This window comes from Rosa rugosa, chromosome 1 (genome assembly GCF_958449725.1).
Source record: "Rosa rugosa chromosome 1, drRosRugo1.1, whole genome shotgun sequence".
In the NCBI taxonomy this organism is placed as follows: domain Eukaryota; kingdom Viridiplantae; phylum Streptophyta; class Magnoliopsida; order Rosales; family Rosaceae; genus Rosa; species Rosa rugosa.
Genome location: NC_084820.1, coordinates 44,427,870 through 44,448,290, shown reverse-complemented (window position 1 = coordinate 44,448,290; position 20,421 = coordinate 44,427,870). Strand labels below are relative to the sequence as shown.

Here is a 20,421-nt window from a genome sequence, read left to right as displayed (position 1 = left end):
TGCAGCGAGCATACGGAATATTTGAAGAGAGCTTTTCCGAGGTTCAAAAAGAATAAGAAGTGGCTTAAGGACAAACAAAACAATTCATTTGCAGATTGGGTGAAGATAAGGGTAAGTCATGGGATGTATCAAGTTCTATATCATCTTGTTAGTTGCTTTCAATTAGTTAAATGATGCTTGTTTATGTAGACCTGACTTAGTAATAATTTATCTTTACAGGTGGGGCAACAACTGGATGATCCTGCAAGCAACATATCTGAAACAATTAGGTGGATTGCAGATGGACCAAGCCATGAAGTAGCAAAATTCAACAGTTACAAAATTGATGGAGTTCAATTTTACACAAAGTCACTTGACAATGTTCGAGTGTGTCAGAATAGTGGCGTTTACCTAGAGGCTGAAGCTATGGTTGTTGCTAGTGCTAGGGACAGAAAACCTGTAGATGACGATATGGTCTTCTATGGGGTGATAGATGAAATTTGGGAGCTAGATTATGCTAAGTTTAGGCTGCCCCTCTTTAAGTGTGATTGGGTTGAGAGTTCAAAGGGTGTCAAGGTGGACGACATTGGTTTCACTTTAGTGAATTTGAATAGGAGAGGCCATCTAAATGACATATTTGCTTTGGCTACATCTGTCTATCAAATTTTTTATGTCCAAGATCCGGTAGATCCTAGGTGGTCAGTTGTTCTAAGAGTCCCACAAAGGGATTACAATGACTTGGCTCATGATGATGAGCTTGGGGACACTATAATTGATCACCAGCCCTTTACTGATAGAATGCCATCTATTGAGAGTGGAGATGGAGAAATAGGATACATTAGAGCAGACAATGAGACTATTTTGGTTAATGAATAATAGAACTGCTCATTGTAATGTTATTTGAAGAATGATTATGTTTGTTAATGTAAGGAATTTCATATTACGGTGCCTTTTATGGTTGTTTGTTCATGTTTATGTTGAAGTTAATATACTTGGATTATGGCTGATTTGATTTTACTTGAATGTACTTGGATGATTAGTATGATTAGTATGAAATTTGAATGTACTTGGATGATGACTGATTTGTTTTTATTAAAATGATTAGTAGGTAAGCGTCCATTTTGCTTAACTTTTGTACTAAAGTACCCCTTTTGTTACATTTTGGCAGGAAACTTGTGGTTGATTGCAAGGGTGAGAGAGAAAGGGAGCTCAAAAAGCTGCTGGAAAATTTTAATTGCAAAACAAGGTAAGTCAATTCAACTCTACAATTGATTATCTGAACTTGCTTAATTTAATGGGGTTGATAAGATATTTTGTTGAATGCTTAAACTTTGTGGCAGCATATAAAATGGATTGTTGCTAAGTTACAACTGATTGTTTTTTGCTTGGTATAGATAATGGTGCATTCAAAGGCTGTCTCAAATCCAACAAAGAAGACTTCAAAAACACATAAAGTAAGGAAGTCGAAGTCTTCAAAGACCAAGGATAGGGAATCTGTTTCAAATAATTCTGCTGCAAGTGTGAGTAAATCAAAGAAGCGCGGGAAGAAGAAGACGCAGGAGGAGGATGATGGATGTACTGGAGGGCTTAAGTTGCTCAAGCGTCACCGCGTTACAATGTCAAGGATGACAACGAGCAGGATTCTAAAGAAGAGACTTATAGTCGAGTTTGATAAGAATGGGGATCCAATAGGGAATAATGCAGATGCATTGCAATCCTACATCGGTGTTTTGGCAAGGACTAATATCCCAATTTCAATAGTATCTTGGCCTAAAGTATCGAAGACAAAAAAAAGCAATCTTTGGGAGACCGTTCTGGTAAGGGTTGATTAATTATTAGTGAAGCTTGTTTTTATTAATTCACATTCATGTTAGAAGCATGTTGTAATATTATTTATGCAACTGAAGCTTGTTTTTATTAATTCACATTCATGTTAGAAGCATGTTCTAATATTATTTATGCAACTGAAGCTTGTTTTTATTAATTCACATTCATGTTAGAAGCATGTTCTAATATTATTTATGCACTGATGGTTCTTTTTATATAGACGTCATTCGTATTGGGACCTGAATGCAAGAAGATGGTTTTAAAATCTGCTGGAACGAAATGGAGAGAATTTAAGTCAAGACTCACAACATTGTATGTGTTGCCATATTTGGATGCTCCTGAATCTTTACAATTTCCCCCCGATGACTATAGGTTTATAACTGTTGATGATTGGAATGTTTTTGTAAAGGAAAGGACAAGCGATTCATTTTTGGTAAGTTTACTGATCGCATTTTTAACTGTATTTCAGAAAGACTGATTGTATTTATGTGTGCTTATTTATGTAAATGAAATGCAGAAAATGCATGAGGAACAAAAGGCAAGGCGTCACAAAAATGTGTATGATCACCATATGTCGCGTAAGGGATACGCGGGATTGAGAGAAGAGCTGGTTAGTACAAGTGTCAGATATGTTTAATTGTAAGGCTACATCATATATCATTTTAATGTAAAACTGATAGAGCTTTTTTGATATATATATAGTCTAAAACTGTGCCAGAAGAGGAAATCGATAGAGCAACGCTTTGGGTCAAAGGACGCCAAACCAAACAAGGAACTTTTAAACATGATGTGATTAAAGATACTGCTGAAAAAATTGTATGTACCTTATACTTGTTTCATTTTGCTATTCTAGTTTGGTGTCATTATTGAATTTCTTAAATTTAACCTGAAACCTATATTGCATATGGTAGGAGACACTGAAACGTAAGGAACGCGATGGCGAACTGACCGTAAATGGAAGTACCGATGTGCTGACATTAGCTTTGGGGACTCCAGAGCACAGGGGCAGAGTTAGAGGCATAGGGGGTTATGTTTGTAACCCAAATGGATACTTCCACCTCCCAAAACGCAGAAAGGAGAGCGTTAATGAGTCAATGAGACAAAGTGTGAGGAAGATAATTGAAGAAGAGAAACAGAAGTTGGAGGATGAGTTGAGGGAGAAGATATATGCTGAAGAGAGAGAAAAGATAGTGGCCGAAGAGAGGGAAAAGAGAGTTGCTGAAGAGAGGGAAAAGATAGCAGCCCATGAGAGGGAAAAGATAGCGGCTGAAGAGAGAGAAAATATAGCAGCCCATGAGAGGGAAAAGATAATGGCATCTGAAAAGGCATTCTTGCTTTCTAGGATTGAACAATTGGAAGCAAGAGTTGATGTAAGGAGCCATGAGGTAGTTACCACTGTTGGAGAAGCAAAAGTTGTAGTCAATGACCACACATCTGGGCAAGCAAGTTGTTCACATGCGGTAGATTCATGTCTCAAGGCTGCTAACAAACAAGACAATGTTGTGGAAGATGGTGCAATGACAAATCTGTTGGATGTGATGGAGAGACAGTTGCTGCAAAATCAGAGGAAGAAGACTTCAAAGGTCAAGAAGTCCAACATTGATTTTGAAGCAGCAATTGAAGAAGTTGCCCATGAAGATAATGCCGGAAAGAATCAGGTGCATGTTGATGGGGTGATAAATGATAATGAGGAAATGGAATCGGTGGATTTGACCTTGCTAGATAAAAGAACAAAGGTATATTTAGTTGCATTATTATTTACATATTGTTCTAGTTGTATGTACGTGTGATTCAATCCTTGATCAGTAATTTAGTGGCTAGGTTTCGATTATAGTATGTATGTTGAATTGTTTAGCAATCAAAATTTGTAGATTGACAACTCATGCTCAAAACTGATTGTTCTTTCATTGTTGCACAAGTTTCTGCATATCATTGTGTTCATATGATTATGTGTATTATTATTTACTTATTGTTGGTGTAGGTAAATCCTACTGAGAAGAAATGCAAGTTAGCATTGGGTTCAGCTGACCATATTGTTGCTCTTGCAACGGTTATGACAAGCGATGGTCCATTAGAAGTTTGTCATGGGACTCCATTGGGAGATGACAGATTACGTGTTTCTGTTTATGCTGCTTTGGAGGAAAAGGCTGTGATTCCATTTGTTGTAGAAGATGAGATTACGACAGTAAAGCAAGCTATGGGGAGCTGGGTAATGTGGCCGAAAAACCTGATCATATTTGATGAAAAGGTAAATATATTTGTATATGAACAGTGAGTTTTTATTTAGATAATGTGAGGTTTTTTCCATTGTTAACTGTCTTGTTTCTTCATTTAGAAAAAAGCAAGTGGTAAAGCAAGTAGGAAGCAGAAAAGGAATCAGTTTACGGAAGATGTAGAAGAAGAGTTTGACTTGCAGTCACTCGAATTAAGCTTGCCAGCCGCATTGCAGAAGTTATGTCAGTGGGGAAAAGAAGGATTCAAAGATAGGAAAGCTGTTTGCTTTTATAAAGAAGAGCGGGTATTTGGTATTAATGCTAAGAGCTATCTACTTGACTTGGATGTTAAGAGGCTTGCAAACATGGCAGAAGTAACAGGAACCCTTATAGTGTTGTACATGAGGTAAATTTATTTTTTTAACATGAAGTTCCATGATATTTATGTATGGTTGTCCCAAGTTCAGAACCTTTCTTGGTTATTAATTTATTAGTATGTGATGTATGCATGTTCCCTGTGCTTTAGGTACTTATATGATGTACTAAAAGAGTCTATGATGCTAGACATGGTTGGTTTCATTGACCCAGCATTGATTGGTGAGATAGGGTGTGGGAGTGCAACAACGAGGTCCCGAAGTATAAAAGATCGCCTGATAAGTTCTTCTCCAAATCAGATTTTCTTGTTGCCTTACAATGCATCGTATGTGTGCTTAAACCAAACCTTTGTTATTCATATGATTGCCGCTTTTACATGCACATGGATATTTTCCTATAATGATTTGAATGAATTGTAGTGCTCATTGGATATTAACTGTGATTGATCCGGACAATGAGACTGTCTATTACATGGATCCATTAAAAAGACGCCTTGGGGGTAACGGAGAATGGAAAGATATTGTTGACACGTAAGTTGCTCGAAACTGAATTGTTCACTAGAAGTTTGTTCCACTATATATGCTGGTCCTTTCTATTGTTGGTCAGCTTAATTATATATTGTTGGTCTTTTCTAATGTTGGTCTGCTTATATATAGTGCCATATCAATGTTTAGAGGGGACCGCAACAAGAAAGGACGGGGTTCTATTCAATGGAAGAACATGGCAGTATGTGTTAAATATATTTATTTCCTTTTGAATAATAATTCAGTCAATAATTAGTATATATATGTATGTTGTTGATTGATGGTGCACGTTGTGTATTTTTTTAGGGTATTCCATCACAGCCAAACGACAAACAGTGCGGCTATTTTGTGATGAGATATATGAGGGACATCATATATGATACAAACTTGGGTTTTGCAGATAAGGTAACTCATGAAACTTTTCATTTTGAAAATGACAGAGTCTGCATGTTTGCTTTTAGTTTTCAAAGTAGTATTGTTTCAGTTTATCAAATGGCATGGCATGAGTTTAAATTTGTAATTTTTAAACTGTTACAGTGGGGTAGGAGAGCCAACCATGTTTATTGTCAAGTGGAAATTGATGAAGTGCGTAATGAGCTCGCAAGTTATGTGGTGAAGAACATCCTCAAGTTGTAGTCTGCAGTTGCTCATGGCCTAGAAGCTCAGAAGTGAAATAGGCTAGAAATGTGTTTTTGTGGTCTGAAGTGACAATTTAAAGTACATTTCTTCACTTATTTTGCTATTGGAGTAGCATATACAGATGCACGTGCTCCTTCTTTTGCTATTGGAGTAGCATATATAGATGTGCTCCTTATTTTGCATTGTCTAATCCATTTAGGTACAATTATGTGGATTATAACAATATTAGATAAAATTATATATTAATCTAATTACTGTTCATTTGGTAATTTCTGATTTCGGCGTGTCGTGTGAAAGCCTACATTTGGCTAATTTTCTGTCGTCTGAATTCAAAACAGACAATGCAATGCTTATAAAAAAAGAGTCGTGTGAATGAAAGTCCCACAACGCGCACAAAAATAAACAACCATCGTCTGAATTCAAAACAGACAACATATGCTTATAAAAAAAGAGTCGTGTGAATGAAAGTCCCACAACGCGCACAAAAATAAACAACCATCGTCTGAATTCAAAACAGACAACATATGCTTATAAAAAAAGAGTCGTGTGAATACAAGTCACACAACGGACACAAAATAACAACTGTGGCCTGAACTCAAAACAGATAACGGATGCTTTGTAAAGAGCGTTGTGTGAATAAAACTCACACAACGGCCATAAAATAAAGCGACATCTGAATCGCAATCACACAACAGTTTTTAAAGTCGCCCGTTGTCTGAAGAATAGTCACACAACAGCTAATGCTGTCGACAGACTGCCAGCATGCTGCCGACATGCTGCCGACATGCTGCCGATCCCTTCACACGACGGTTCCCTATAATCAACCTTCATCAGACGGCGCCTCGATATACGACGGTCAGCATCCATATCAGACGACAGTTTTTGCCCGTCGTCTGTTTCAATTTCTGTAGTAGTGGTACCTTGCAACTTCTACCGGCTTTTGATGGTGGCTTCACCGGTGATCCATTTAGGCACATCAAGCTATTCAATGAAGTTTGCTCAACGGTCCAACTCAATGGTATTGATGAAGACAACCTTAGGCTAAGGCTTTTTCCTTTCTCATTGAAGGATAAGGCCAAAGATTGGTTGTACAAGATTCCGGCGGCAAGTATCAATTCATGGGATAACATGAAAGCCGCATTCCTCAAGAAGTACTTTCCACCATCAAAGAGCAATGCATTAAGGAACTTACTCATGACTTTCCAAGAGTTTCCATCTGAATTGTTTCACGAGTCTTGGGAGAGATTCAAAGACATGGAGCAAAATTGCCCTAATCATGGTGTCAAGAAATGGTTGTTATTGAGCACTTTCTACAATGGGTCAAGCCAAGATACCAAGAGAAGAATTGACAATGCTTGTCAAGGGAGCTTCATGGAGAAGAATGAGATCGAAGCGGAAAGTGTTCTTGACTCGTTAGCCGAGTCATCCCAACTCTATGATAATCAAAGTGATAGAAGACCGGTGAAAGAAGCCAATGTCATTTTGAAGGATCAACACAGAAGAGGAGGTATGTATGAGATGGATTCACCAAATACTCAAATGCAAATTGAGTTGAAGAGGATTGAGACCAACATGAATAAGAAGCTAGACTTGATTCTTAATGCTCAAGGAAACCGGGAGCAACTCCAACCTATGTCGAGCAAGATGGTTGAGCAAGTGTGCTTAATTTGTGAGAGTGATCAACATGAGACAATGCTTTGTCCAAGAGGAGGTGCACTTCAAGTTGATATGGAGCAATGCAACCAAGTTGGTTTCCAACCAAGGCCAAGAAATGATCCATATAGTAACACCTACAATCCCGGATGGAGAAACCACCCCAACTTTGGGTGGGGAGGCAACCAAAACCGAGATCAAGGGTTTGGCAATCGTGAGCAAGGCCAAGGTTTTCAAAGGTCTAGTGGTGGCTATCAAGGTGCAAGCTCCTCCAACTACAACAATCAAGGAGCCAACAATCAATTCCAAAGGGCACCTTATCAACCTCCACCTCAACCACAACCTATAGTACCACCTCAAGAGTCATTGAAGAAGCCTAGTGTTGAAGACATGTTGATGAATTTCTTTGTGGAGAACAAGGGTACTCAAGCAAAACAAGATGAGAAGATTAATGTCCTTCACCAAAGCATGAGCAAGCTTGAGATACAAATGGGACAACTAGCCCAAGAGTTAAGCCAAAGGAAGCAAGGTGTGTTTCCAAGCCAAGTGGAGAACAACCCAAGGCATGAAGCCAAAGCCATTACTACTTTGAGAAGTGGGAGGCAAGTTGAGAACAATGTGTACATGCCTAAAAATGAGGAAGTTGTAACTCCAAGGGAGCCACCTGGTTTTGAAAAGAGAGAAAAGGGTAAGGCAAGAGAATTGTCACATGGAGAAGTCATCTTGGGGTTTAATGATGGTGAAGAAGAAGCTTTGAATGACAAGATGAATGCCTTTGACAAGCCTTTGGGTTTGAGAGTAGCCTTAGAAGAAGAAGTGCAAGAGGAAGCCTTGAAGAACGAATTTAATGTCAAGGTCGGAACTCATGACAAAGAAGGCTCTACATCTACTCCAACAGAAAGGCCATTCAAAAGAGGTATCACCTTCAATCCTCCTATGAAGATAGTTCAAGAGAAAGAAATTTCCCTTCCTTATCCTCAATTTCAAAGGAAAGAGGTATTGAAGCAAAAGAATGAGAAGGTGAAGAAAGAGTTCCTTGATTTATTTAGGAAGGTGGAGATTAACATCCCTCTTTTGGATGCAATCAAAACCATTCCTACATATGCCAAGTTTCTCAAGGAGCTATGTACCCACAAGAGGAAGTTTGAGAAGGATGAGAAAGTGTGTCTAAGTGAAGAAGTTAGTGCGGTTTTGCAAAGGAAGCTTCCACCAAAGTTGAAAGATCCGGGTTCATTCACCGTTCCATGCAAGATAGGTAAAACTTTCTTTGATAAAGCTTTGATGGATTTGGGTGCTAGTATCAACTTAATGCCTTATAGTATCTATGAGTCTCTTGGAATTGGTGAAATCCGGCCCATTGCTATCTCTTTGCAAATGGCGGATAGGAGTGTTGTTTACCCAAGAGGGGTTGTGGAAAATGTTCTTGTGAAGGTACAAGACTTGATCCTACCGGCCGATTTCATCATTCTAGACATGGAAGAGGCTCCTCTCCATGAGAAGGAGTTGCCTATCATCATTGGGAGAGCATTTATGGCAACCGCCGGTACTAAGATTGATGTCAAGGAGGGGTTGATGACCATGACCGTTCATGATACTACCATTGATTTTAGAATCTTTGATGCAATGAGTAAGCCATCAAATGCCTATGATTGTTTCCGGATTGACGTTTTGGATGGTATTGACAAGATGGTGGAGAAAACTTTCATTGAAAATGCATCTCAAGATCCATTGGAGACATGTTTGCATCATAATGGCATAGAGTTCATTGAGGAGGCAACCAGAGAAGCCGAGCTTACACTTGAAGCCTTAAGGCCTTGCACTCCACATTTGCAACCAAAGGTTGAGATACCTCTTGCTAACTCTACTCCTTTACTTCCATCAATTAAATATCCTCCTACTCTTGACATGAAACCACTTCCTTCTCATTTAAAGTATGCTTTTATTGGTGAAAACCACAAGTTGCCCGTAATTATCTCTTCATGTTTGAGTGCTTTGCAAGAACAAAAGGTACTTAGAATGTTGGATGAACACAAGGAGGCCATTGGTTGGACTATTGCTGATATCAAAGGCATAAGTCCAAGTATGTGCATGCATAAGATCCTCCTTGAAGATGATATGAAGCCTAGGAGGGATCCACAAAGGAGGCTCAATCCTCCAATGCAAGAAGTAGTGAGGAAGGAAGTAATGAAGCTACTTGATGTTGGTGTCATCTACCCCATTTCCGATTCAAAGTGGGTGTCACCGGTTCAAGTGGTTCCTAAGAAGAGTGGCATAACGGTTGTGGCCAATGATAAAGGAGAGCTTGTCCCTCAAAGAGTGGCAAATGGGTGGAGAGTGTGCATAGACTACCGAAAGCTCAATAATGCCACACGAAAGGATCACTTTCCATTGCCATTCATTGATCAAATGCTAGAAAGACTTGCCGGCCATGAGTATTATTGCTTTCTTGATGGGTATAGTGGCTACAATCAAATCCCCATTGCTCCAGAAGACCAAGACAAGACTACCTTCACTTGTCCATATGGTACCTTTGCCTATAGAAGAATGCCATTCGGTTTGTGCAATGCACCGGCAACTTTTCAAAGGTGCATGATTTCCATTTTTAGTGATATGGTGGAGAGATTCATTGAAGTGTTCATGGATGACTTTAGTGTCTTTGGGGATTCATTTGATCAATGCCTACACCATTTGGCACTTGTGCTTCAAAGATGTGAAGATTGCAACTTAGTCTTGAATTGGGAGAAGTGCCACTTCATGGTGAATGAGGGGATTGTTCTTGGGCATGTGGTGAGTGCAAGAGGAATGGAAGTTGACAAGGCCAAGGTGGAGCTCATTTCTAAGTTACCACCTCCACATAATGTCAAAGCAATTAGAAGTTTTCTTGGACATGCCGGTTTCTATAGAAGGTACATGAAGGATTTCTCCAAGATCTCTAAGCCTCTTTGTGATTTGCTAGCCAAAGAAGCTCCTTTTGTGTTTGATGAACATTGTTTGAAAGCATTTGAGACAATCAAGGTGATGCTCACTCAAGCTCCTATCATGATTGCACCGGATTGGTCTCTTCCTTTTGAGTTAATGTGTGATGCTTCGGATTATGCTATGGGAGCGGTTTTGGCTCAAAAGAAGGAAAAGGTACTTCGTGCTATTTACTATGCTAGTCGTACCTTGAATGATGCACAAATTAACTACACCACAACGGAGAAAGAATTTCTTGCAATTATCTTTGCTCTTGAGAAGTTTAGAAGCTATTTGCTTGGTACCAAAGTTGTTGTGCACACGGATCATAGTGCCTTGAAGTATCTTTTGTCAAAAAAAGAGGCTAAGCCAAGATTGATAAGATGGATTTTGTTGTTGCAAGAGTTTGATATTGAGATCAAAGACAAACCGGGAAAAGAAAACCAAGTGGCGGATCATTTGTCAAGATTGGTTGAAGGAGGTGATGACTCCTCCATTCCTTTGAAGGACACTTTTCCGGATGAGCAATTGTTCAATATCAATGTCAAAGAGCTCCCATGGTTTGCTAATTTGGTGAACTACCATGCAAGTGAAGGGAAGTACATTCCAAGTGAGCTTGATTATCAAGGAAGGAAGCGATTCCTCAAGGAAGCACGCCATTATTTGTGGGATGACCCATATTTGTTCAAGTTTGGCAAGGATCAAATGTTGAGAAGATGCATAGCTCAAGAGGAGGTTCCTAGTATCCTTTCTCATTGCCATACACTTGCTTGTGGAGGTCATTTTGGAGGGAAGAAGACGGCATTCAAGGTACTAAGTTGCAGTTTTTATTGGCCTACTCTTTTCAAAGATGCACATGCCTATGTTAGTGCTTGTGATAGATGCCAAAGAAGTGGTAACATTGCTTCAAGGAATCAAATGCCCCTCACCAACATCATGGAAGTAGAAATTTTTGATTGTTGGGGTATTGACTTCATGGGACCATTCCCAAGCTCTTATGGCAACCAATTCATCCTTGTTGGAGTTGACTATGTTTCTAAGTGGGTAGAAGCAATTGCAAGTGCCAAGAATGATCACAATGTTGTGCTCAAGTTCCTCAAAGAGAACATTTTTCAAAGGTATGGCACTCCAAGAGCCATCATAAGTGACGGAGGATCCCACTTTCTCAACAAGCATTTTGAAGCTCTATGCAAGAAGTATGACATCAAGCACAAGGTTGGCACTCCCTACCATCCCCAAACAAGTGGTCAAGTTGAAATCTCAAACCGAGAAATCAAGAGCATTCTAGAGAAGATTGTGGGGATCACAAGGAAAGATTGGAGCACCAAACTTGGAGATGCTCTTTGGGCATATCGGACCGCCTACAAGACTCCACTTGGCATGTCACCTTATCGGTTAGTTTATGGAAAAGCATGTCATTTGCCTGTGGAATTGGAGCATAAAGCATATTGGGCTATCAAGAAGCTCAATTTTGATCTTGCTAAGGCAGGAGAGAAGAGGAAACTTGATCTATGTGAGCTTGACGAAATTAGAATGGAGGCATATGAGAATGCCAAGCTATACAAGGAGAGAACCAAGGCCTATCATGACAAGAAGTTGATCAAGAAGACATTTGAGGAAGGACAACTTGTTCTTCTCTATAACTCAAGGCTCAAACTCTTTCCCGGAAAACTTAGATCAAGGTGGTATGGCCCTTTTGAAGTTGTGAAAGTCTTTCCCCATGGTGCCATTGAGATCAAGAACCCAAGTAATGAGAGCACATTCAAGGTTAATGGCCACCGATTGAAGCCTTACTTGCTTGGTAGCTTGGGAGTTGAAGAGGAGGTCATGTACTTCATGGATGCTCCTCTTGTTCCTCTTCATTGATTTGGAGAGTCAACGGACCGGCAAGATGTCCTTAAAGCAAAGCCCTACTTGGGGGTAGCCATGCTCTTGATGCAAGACGAAGGAGAAAGAAAACTCTTGGAGTAACACCAAAGATGACAAGCTTGGTGGCAAGACTTCGGTATTGTTTGCTTGGTGATTGGAGGTGTTTATAATGGAAACCGTGGTCTTCAAGGGGGAGTTTCTCATAATCCTTTACTTACATCTTTCATTTTCATGTTTACTTAGTTGTTTGTAGTGTTAAAAGTTTAAGTTTGGTGAGTGGTTTTGAAAAAACAGAGCAAACGATCGATCTTCACTTCCAAACGATCGATCGTTTAAGAGTCACAGAGAGTTTTGAAATCAGAAACGATCGATCTTCACTTCCAAACGATCGATCTCAAGCCATTCCCAAAAAAAAAAAAAAAAAAAAAAAAAAAAAAAATTGAATAAACGATCGATCTCACCATTTGGTGCGATCGATCGCTGAAAGAGGCAGAGAGTTCACAATTTCAAAACGATCGATCGTCCAATTGGAACGATCGATCTCAAGCCACTTCAAAAAAATAAAAATAAAAAAAAAAAAAAATTCGGGCCAGATTTTAAAGTTCTTTTTCTTCTCTTCTCTTCTTTTCTCTTTCTCCCTGCTTTCTTTCTTATTTCTTTCTACCCAGTTCGACCCTCTCTCTACGGTGTACTATTCATCATCTTCCTCCTCCATTCTCCTTCATCTTTCACTCAACTTCAAGCCAAAAACTTGGGTTTTTGTGGGATTTTCGGGTTTCTCTCTAGATTTCTAGGTGTTCTTGAGTCTTTGGTGAAGCTTTTGAGCTTTCTCCAAGAGGTAAAGCTCTATCTCTTAACTTTGAACTTCTTGTGTGTTGAAGGTGTACATTCCGATTTTGTTCATATTGTAGGTTAATTCTAGGTTGTTAGAGTTATGGATTGATGGAATTTGGTGTTCTTTTGTTGAAACTTGATGATTTAGATGTTGGGCACCATAGCTAAATTTCCAGATTTTCTAGAATCCTAGATTTCCAGATTTTCTTTTGCTTTGATTGTTTTTCCAGATTTTCTTTTGCTTTGATTGTTGTTGTTTTTGCTTTTAGTTTCTTGTTTCTTGATTGTTTAGTTATGGGTTAATGGAATCTAGTCAATGAGCTTCAAGAATTTTGATATTGTGATGATTGCCATGATTCTTTAAATCCTAACTTTACCATTGTTTCCTTGCCATTTGTTTATGTGATTGTTGGATTCTTACCTCAATTTGCTTTAATTTCATGATGAATTTGATGGTGGTGGTTAGGAATTTGGTAACCCATAGTGAATTTTGTGTTCGCAATAGTCATAGTTACTTGAGTTGTTCTCTTGTTCAAAGGTTGCTTTCTAAAAATGTTTGTGTGTAATTGTTCTTGTTTTTAGGTATCATACTCATCATCGCTCATCTAGCCAAGATGTCAAGACGTCAAACCGAAGCGAGCAAGAGGCCTAGGGAAGAATCCTCCTCCGGCCCCGTGAGGAAGATTCATTCTGAACGGAATGTTGACTTGGTTAGAGCCACCTCCTATCCTCCTCTTGTCACTCTTAGGGCTTATATTTCATCTAGAGGGTTGACCAACTTAGCTTCCAAAAATGATGCATTTGATGAAAGTTGTGTTAGAGACTTCTATAGGGGTTTTCCTCCGGCTAAGCCTACTATTAAGGAAGTTGTGGTTAAGATTCGAAAGAAGCAAATCACACTCAGTCCGGCATTCATCCAAGATTTTCTTGATTTGCCACATATTTCGGAGGATGAAATAGAAAAATTTGAGGACAAATACAATGCGTTAACACTACCTTATCTTGCGGAGCATGTGCTAGAGAGTAAAGATGCATATAAGAGTAGAGTTGGCCAAAAAGTTCATCAAGGTGATTTTCCTCAACCTTATCGAACCTTTTGGCAATTTGTTAGGAGAAATATTAGTCCTCACACCCAAAAGTCCGAGATCCCTACGGTTGGTGGCAACATTCTTGTTCTTATGGTAGCGAATGAGATTCCTATCTCATTTGCCCTTATTATCTATGAGGCCATCATTTCGTGTGCTTATGGTTCGCCTAGGAGCCAATTAGTCTTTCCTTGTCTCATCTCACGCATTTGTAAGACCAAAAGGTTCCACAAATGTCACGTGACGATAAGTGGCTCAAGGCTTATTCTCCATTAGATGATGAAGCCATTCTTAGGAGTGAGGCCCAAATTACCAATGCTAGACATGGTACCCCATCTTCTTCCTCCATTCCCACTCCATCTAGCATTCCCACTAGCTTTTCTTTGAGTTCCTTTGACATTTCAACTTTGAAAGGTCGGGATGCTAGATTATTGGCACGCCTTCAAATCCGTCAAAATGAGGAAATAATGAGAGGAATTGGTACTATCATGGCTCGGCTTGATTTGATGGGATCTCCACCGGCTCCTATGGGTCCCTCCTTTGTACCACCTTCTGGCGACATGGATGTTGATGATGATGAGAATGGCAATGACGATGATGGGGGGGATGCTTGAAGACTTTGTTTGCTGTTTGTTTAGTTCTTTTAGTCAATTATTGTTAGCTGTGTTTAGTACACTTTTTATTTCTCGGTTTTATTTTGTAACCCCTAATGTTTTAGGGGGGGGGGCTTCATTTTAGTTATAGCTTCATATTGCTTTTAGCCATTTTTGCAACATTTTATGGCTAAGCATTTGTTCATTCACGATCATATTCTTGAAGCATGTTGGTACTTTTGTTTTCTTCTTCACTTTGTTGTTTGAATAATGTTGGGTTTGATGTTGATTCTTGATGGAGAATTTCTTGCTCAATGACGATGTTTGGCACTATTGGAGTTGGATTGCAAGGCCCTTGCCTTGTTGGTTATATGTTGGTGTCTTGCTTGGAATTCATGGACTTCAAGGGGGAGAAATCTCTAACTTACTCTTGTCATTATTTACTCTTGTCTCTAATTTCAATTTGTGATTATTTACTTGTTTCTTTTTGTTTTATAAATAACTTGTGTTTTTCTTTCATACTTGGACTTTTCATTGAAATTGCTTTCAAGAAAATACTTTGTAACATTGAGGACAATGTTAAGTTCAAGTGTGGGGGGATTGTGTGTTATTGTTTTATGATTAAATAAATAAATAAATAAAAAAAAAAAAAACATTCATTCAGTCTTATTTACAAAAAAAAAAAAAATAAAAAAAAAAAAAAAATTTAATTTACATATATTTACAAAATAAAATTGTAACTAAGCCATGTCAGCAGATCCGGAGGAGTTGAGGCTGAGCTCAAGAACAATGCGAGAGCCACCGTTGTAGCCGCCACCTGAGTAATCATCATAGCTGCTACCTCCCTCGGAAGGAGTCTTCTTGTTGCCAATGTCCTCATCGTGCATGGGGAACAGTGGAAGGGTTTCAATCTCCTGGTGATCTTCTCCTCGTTGTTCCATGGAAGTTTGTTCTTCATTCCTGCCAAAGAAAGTAGTACTAGTACTAGTAGTGAAGGGTGAGGAGAAATACGGGTCAACACTGCCTGGCCCAAAATTGAGATCAATGGATCCACCAGCACCAGTGGAACTAGTGGACCCAAAATTGATGTCAATGGATCCACCAGCTGGCCCAAAATTGATGTCGATGGATCCACCAGCACCAGTAGAACCAGTGGACCCAAAATTGAGATCAATGGATCCACCAGTACCAGGAGAACTAGTTCCCATGGGCACTTGAGCAGCCTGATTACACCTCTTCATCTGCCTCTCTCGAGCCCTGACGTTCTGGAACCAAAAATAAATGTTCTTGCCCTCAACCTGTCCATACTGGTTCAGCTGGAGACAGATCTCGTGAATGTGCTCTGTAGTTGGGCACTTAACTCCCTTGTCGTAGTAAAGATCCTTGAGGATTCTTATTTGATCTGGAGTAGGAATCCACCTGGTACGGCTTCACCAGAAATCCGTGTTGGCACTACTCCCGGCTGCTTGGTTGTTTCCTACATCCTCGATTTGTTGCTGGGTTGGTAGCTCCATTAGTTGCAGAGTTCGTGGTTCCATGGTGATGAGTTGAGAGGAAGTGTAAATTGAAGAACAAAGTTGTTGAGTGTTTGTGGGAGATTGACCTTAGAAGGATTAAGGTCGATGAAGGGGTGTTGGAGATCTGAAAGTTCAGAGAAAAGAAGAGATTGAATCTACCAGATGGAAGAGAAGATCGGGAGAAGAAGGATTGAAATTGATGAAAAAAGGATTTGAGTTTCGAGAGGACGGTTGAAGAGTTTGAGAGAGAATGGCTGGGGAAAATTTCTTTTCTTTGGTGTGAACAGTTTTTCTCCAGGATGCACCTATTTATAGAACAAGGTAAGCAGATCTCCACCGTTGGATGGACGATCTCTGAGATTCATTCTACGCGTTGGATTAAAGTCGCCTGAAAACACGGAAAAGCTGTTGGCGCGTGGAGAGCGTGTGAGGGGACTGAGAGGATCTCGAGGAGCTACAACAGACAAGCTACAGCCGAAAGCAGATCTAATTACCGTAAATCACGGAAAAGAAAGGAATATTTACGCGTGGGGGAGTTGTTCATGTGCATACGTGTTTCTTGGGCTGTGAACTGTCATAACCCTTCTCTTTCCCGGAGAAGCTTTGTTCAAACTGTGTGCCTTTTCAAATTCCTTCTCCTTCATCATGGTTCGAACCAGGGTTACTGCTCGCATGGGCGTCAATCAACGCCATGTTCTCTCTTTGGAGGAAGAAGGTCGTCAAGCGGCCGCTAGAGCTGGCCTCACTCGTCCTGGGGACCATCGTCCTATACGTGAGCGTAGCCGCAGTCCCCCTCCTCTGCCTCGTCGCTCTCCCAAATTGCATCCCGGAGAGTCCTCTTCCTCACCAGCTGCTCATGCTCCTCGGCCTGTGGCCACCCTGGAAAGCTTGTCGGATTCGATTGATGATTTGCGTTCCTCTCTCCGCGATGGTATTATGGTGACAGATTGGAGAGTCACATGCATGATCGATTACATCTCTGAGATGAACCTCTCTTTGATCCGCTGTCACACTGCAATAAACAAGCTTGCTCAAGAAGTCAATAACTTGCAGAGTTATCCTCCTGGATTTCCTCGCAAGGACTCTACCGCATCACACCATGAGGACCCTCCTCCGGAGGCTGAAACCAGCAAGAGGGCTGCTACTCGCCCGCATACCGCTCCTCCAAAGGAGTAAATGGAGGTATAAGTCTAGGCTGAAAGACTTTAAACATTAAGCGCTGCATGGGAGGCAACCCATTTCAACTGTAGCTGTGGAGGAGCCATCAAACACAGATTTGCTCTCTTGAACTCTTCCTTCTATTTTATTTTCATGAATTTTAAGTTGTTTTAGGTTTCGTTGCGTTAACTTTCTCTTCTATGCTTGATTTATGCTTTGCATGCTTTATATTTGTTTATACATTGAGGAAAATGCATGAATTAAGTATGGGGGAAAGATTATTGCTTTATTGTGTTTTTAGTAGTTAGTATATAAAAAAAAAAAAAAAAAAATTGCAAAATAGTTGATATTGGATTGTGTGTGTTTTAGTTGATATTGTGATACACTAAGGTATATTGGATTAAACATAGTCTTGAAAAAGGGTAGCTGTTTCAGTCTCATTGCACATCGAGACTCCCTGTTCCCGTACCTAAGTGTTGAATTTGAATTATATAAAAAAAAAAAAAAAAAAAAAAAAAAAAGTCTTTTCTTTTCTAGTTTTGTGTGTGTGTTCTTTTAGGTTCCTTCCAACACCAATGATGAACTTGAGCTTAATATAAATGTGGGCTAGAAAGCATGTTTGGGTCTTATGAGCTTTATTTTTCAAAATAAATCATTATGGATCAAGTGCTTGCTTTCATTTATATCCATATTTGTCATGTCAATATATTGAGCTAGAGAAGCATAGTGAGACTTGTGGGAGCCATTACATGCCATATAGTGAGATTTGAGCTTAATTGGAGTGCATACATGCCTTATAAGCACTGATTTCTTCATGAGTGAACATCTCATTTGCTTTGCATCTCTAGAACTTGCTTCATATCTTTCGAAACTCTTTGTCTCAATGTTACATCTTGGAAATGATTTAGGCAACTAGGAATCCACCATGGCCAAATGAGTATGTCCCAAAAGATTGAATATCCTTAGATTGCCATTTTGAGCCTTTGTGTAATTAGCCTTTCAATTCTTCACACCATAAATGTTTACCCTTAACTTAAACACTTGCCTTACCCTTTCAAGTTTTCTTAATGAGCAATACGAGATTGTTTGTGTTATGATGCTAAAAGAAACAAGTTTGGGGGTACTCGGAAAAGAATAAGTTTGGGGGTGTTCTTTGTTTTGCAATTTTACTTTTTATTAGTGAAAAAAAAAAAAAAAAAAAAAAAAAAAAAAAAGTGAAACAAAAGAAAATCTCAAAAGAATGTTATTTCAATTCAATAATTAGTTTTTGTTCAAGTTTGGGGGAGTGGTGAGAAAGTGAAAATTGAGCATCTTTAATTTTTAAGTTCTTAATCTCAAAAGGATTGTTGCTTATTAAGTTGCTTGAAAATTGTTATTCCATTCCATTTCATTTCTTTAACCCCTCACCCCTAAGCCTCATTACATCCAATAAAAGTCCTTTTTCATCCAAGGTGTGATTTTGTTGATAAGTGGAGATAAGATTGAAGAGCAAGCATATGGCGGTATTGCATGAGATTGTTTTGAGTGTAGAATAGATAACCCATAAACACTTGTGTGAAAAACAGAGTGAATATCTTGTGAGTTTATGGTTAACATGGTTTGACATGCATTCTCAATTTCGGTATGTTGAAATGACAAATTGAAGACATGCTACACATTTCAAAACGCAAGCATTTGATCCATGATCCATGAAGCTTTAAGACTTAACTTGATTTCCATGCCCTATCTATGTTGTGTTCTTTGAGGAAATTGTTGGAAGGATTAGGTAGTTGTTGTAGTGTCGGATTTGGGTTAGTTTGCTTGAGGACAAGCAATGTTTAAGTTTGGGGGTATTTGTTGAGTCATAAATTACTTATGCAATTGTGCCCCATAACTTAGAAATTGATTTGTCTTGCAGGCTATTTTACTCTTTTTAATCCATTTCCTTTTATTTGTAGGAATCCATGCTTTAATAATAAAATGACTATTTGAGGCTTGAAATGCGGAGATTTGAAGCAAGGAAAAGAAGACACGGAGATTGGAAGAAAATTACAAATCGGCATTTCCGGCGACTTTTCCGGTGAACTTTTCCTCGAGCCGCCACTCATGGAGGATCATTTCTCCAGCAATGGAGGAGCATAGTTATGTGAATCTCTCACTTGAAATTCAGATATTTTCCCTACACATTGTGCTTTTGTCTCTTGCACACTTTGGAGCTTTGTGGGGAGACAAGGTGGTAGACAACTTTTGCACACTTTAACACCAAGGGGAACATGGATGGCTGAATTTAGGGAGTCCACTCACTCAACTCCATCCAGCTGCAATCTCTCTCTGACACTCACGGAAGGAAGGCTGGAAGGAATCTCTCATGCTCTCTCTCATCTCTCAAGGAAGGCCACCATTTTTGCAGCAGCAAAAACCTCCATTTTTCCACCTTTACACTCATCTTCTCACCACTTTCATAACCCTCCATCACCACAAATCATCACTAGCTGCTCTTACTTTCACCATTCCCACATCATCAAGAGCTTGGAGCAAGGAGAAGGAGACATCGACCACCTCATGAGCTTGGAGACCCATCTCCACCACCACTTTTGGCATCATCAATAATCACTCTTTACTCCTTAACTCTTTATTCTTGATGTATCTTAGAATGTTGAAGTTTGTTTATCTAGTTATGAGTGAGTAGTGAATTTGTTGGGGCTAGGGTTGAAAGCCCTAGCCAATCTTGTATGATATTGATGTGAATCCTATGTTTTATGCAATTTTCCATTACCACCTTCACATGCTAATTCAAGAAGTGAATGCTTATATTGGAATTTGACTAGTTCAAGTATAATGCATTTGTCATCTCATGATTAGTGTTTTGAGATTAGTCACCTCTAGACATTAAGAGCATGAAAGCACACCATGTGTGCATATGAAGGTTGTGAGTTAAAATCACCTAGATCTAGGATTGGTTTGCTTGCATGATTATCTAAACTCAAAGCTTTATGCATCTAGGAACAATGAATTGAGACTTATCCGGTAATAGGAATTGTTCTTAGGTAGTTAATTCTAGACTTATCCGGTTAGAATTGATAACATTAAAGGAGTTTAAGCCTTTGTAATCTTATCCGGATGCAAAGAGGGTAATTGGGTATTTGGGATTGCATCACTTGTAGTTTAAGTATCAATGCATACAAGGGAGGCTTTGGTGGACAATCTAAGCTCTAACTCTC

The 20,421-nt window shown here is 39.3% G+C and overlaps 2 protein-coding genes across 2 annotated transcripts; both read left to right on the top strand.

Moving 5' to 3' along the window:
* Nucleotides 1-4,827: 4,827 nt before the first annotated feature.
* Nucleotides 4,828-5,605, top strand: LOC133738412 (uncharacterized). Its single transcript, XM_062165953.1, has 4 exons — nt 4,828-4,924; nt 5,051-5,120; nt 5,225-5,323; nt 5,456-5,605. The coding sequence occupies exons 1-4, from the start codon at nt 4,866-4,868 to the stop codon at nt 5,552-5,554; spliced, it is 327 nt and encodes a 108-aa protein (XP_062021937.1). The 5' UTR covers nt 4,828-4,865; the 3' UTR covers nt 5,555-5,605.
* A 7,078-nt stretch (nt 5,606-12,683) lies between these two features.
* LOC133725038 (uncharacterized) lies at nt 12,684-14,455 on the top strand. Its single transcript, XM_062152054.1, has 2 exons — nt 12,684-12,872; nt 13,451-14,455. Exon 2 carries the CDS (start codon nt 13,483-13,485, stop codon nt 14,227-14,229), a length of 747 nt encoding a protein of 248 aa, XP_062008038.1. The 5' UTR covers nt 12,684-12,872; nt 13,451-13,482; the 3' UTR covers nt 14,230-14,455.
* Nucleotides 14,456-20,421: the final 5,966 nt, after the last annotated feature.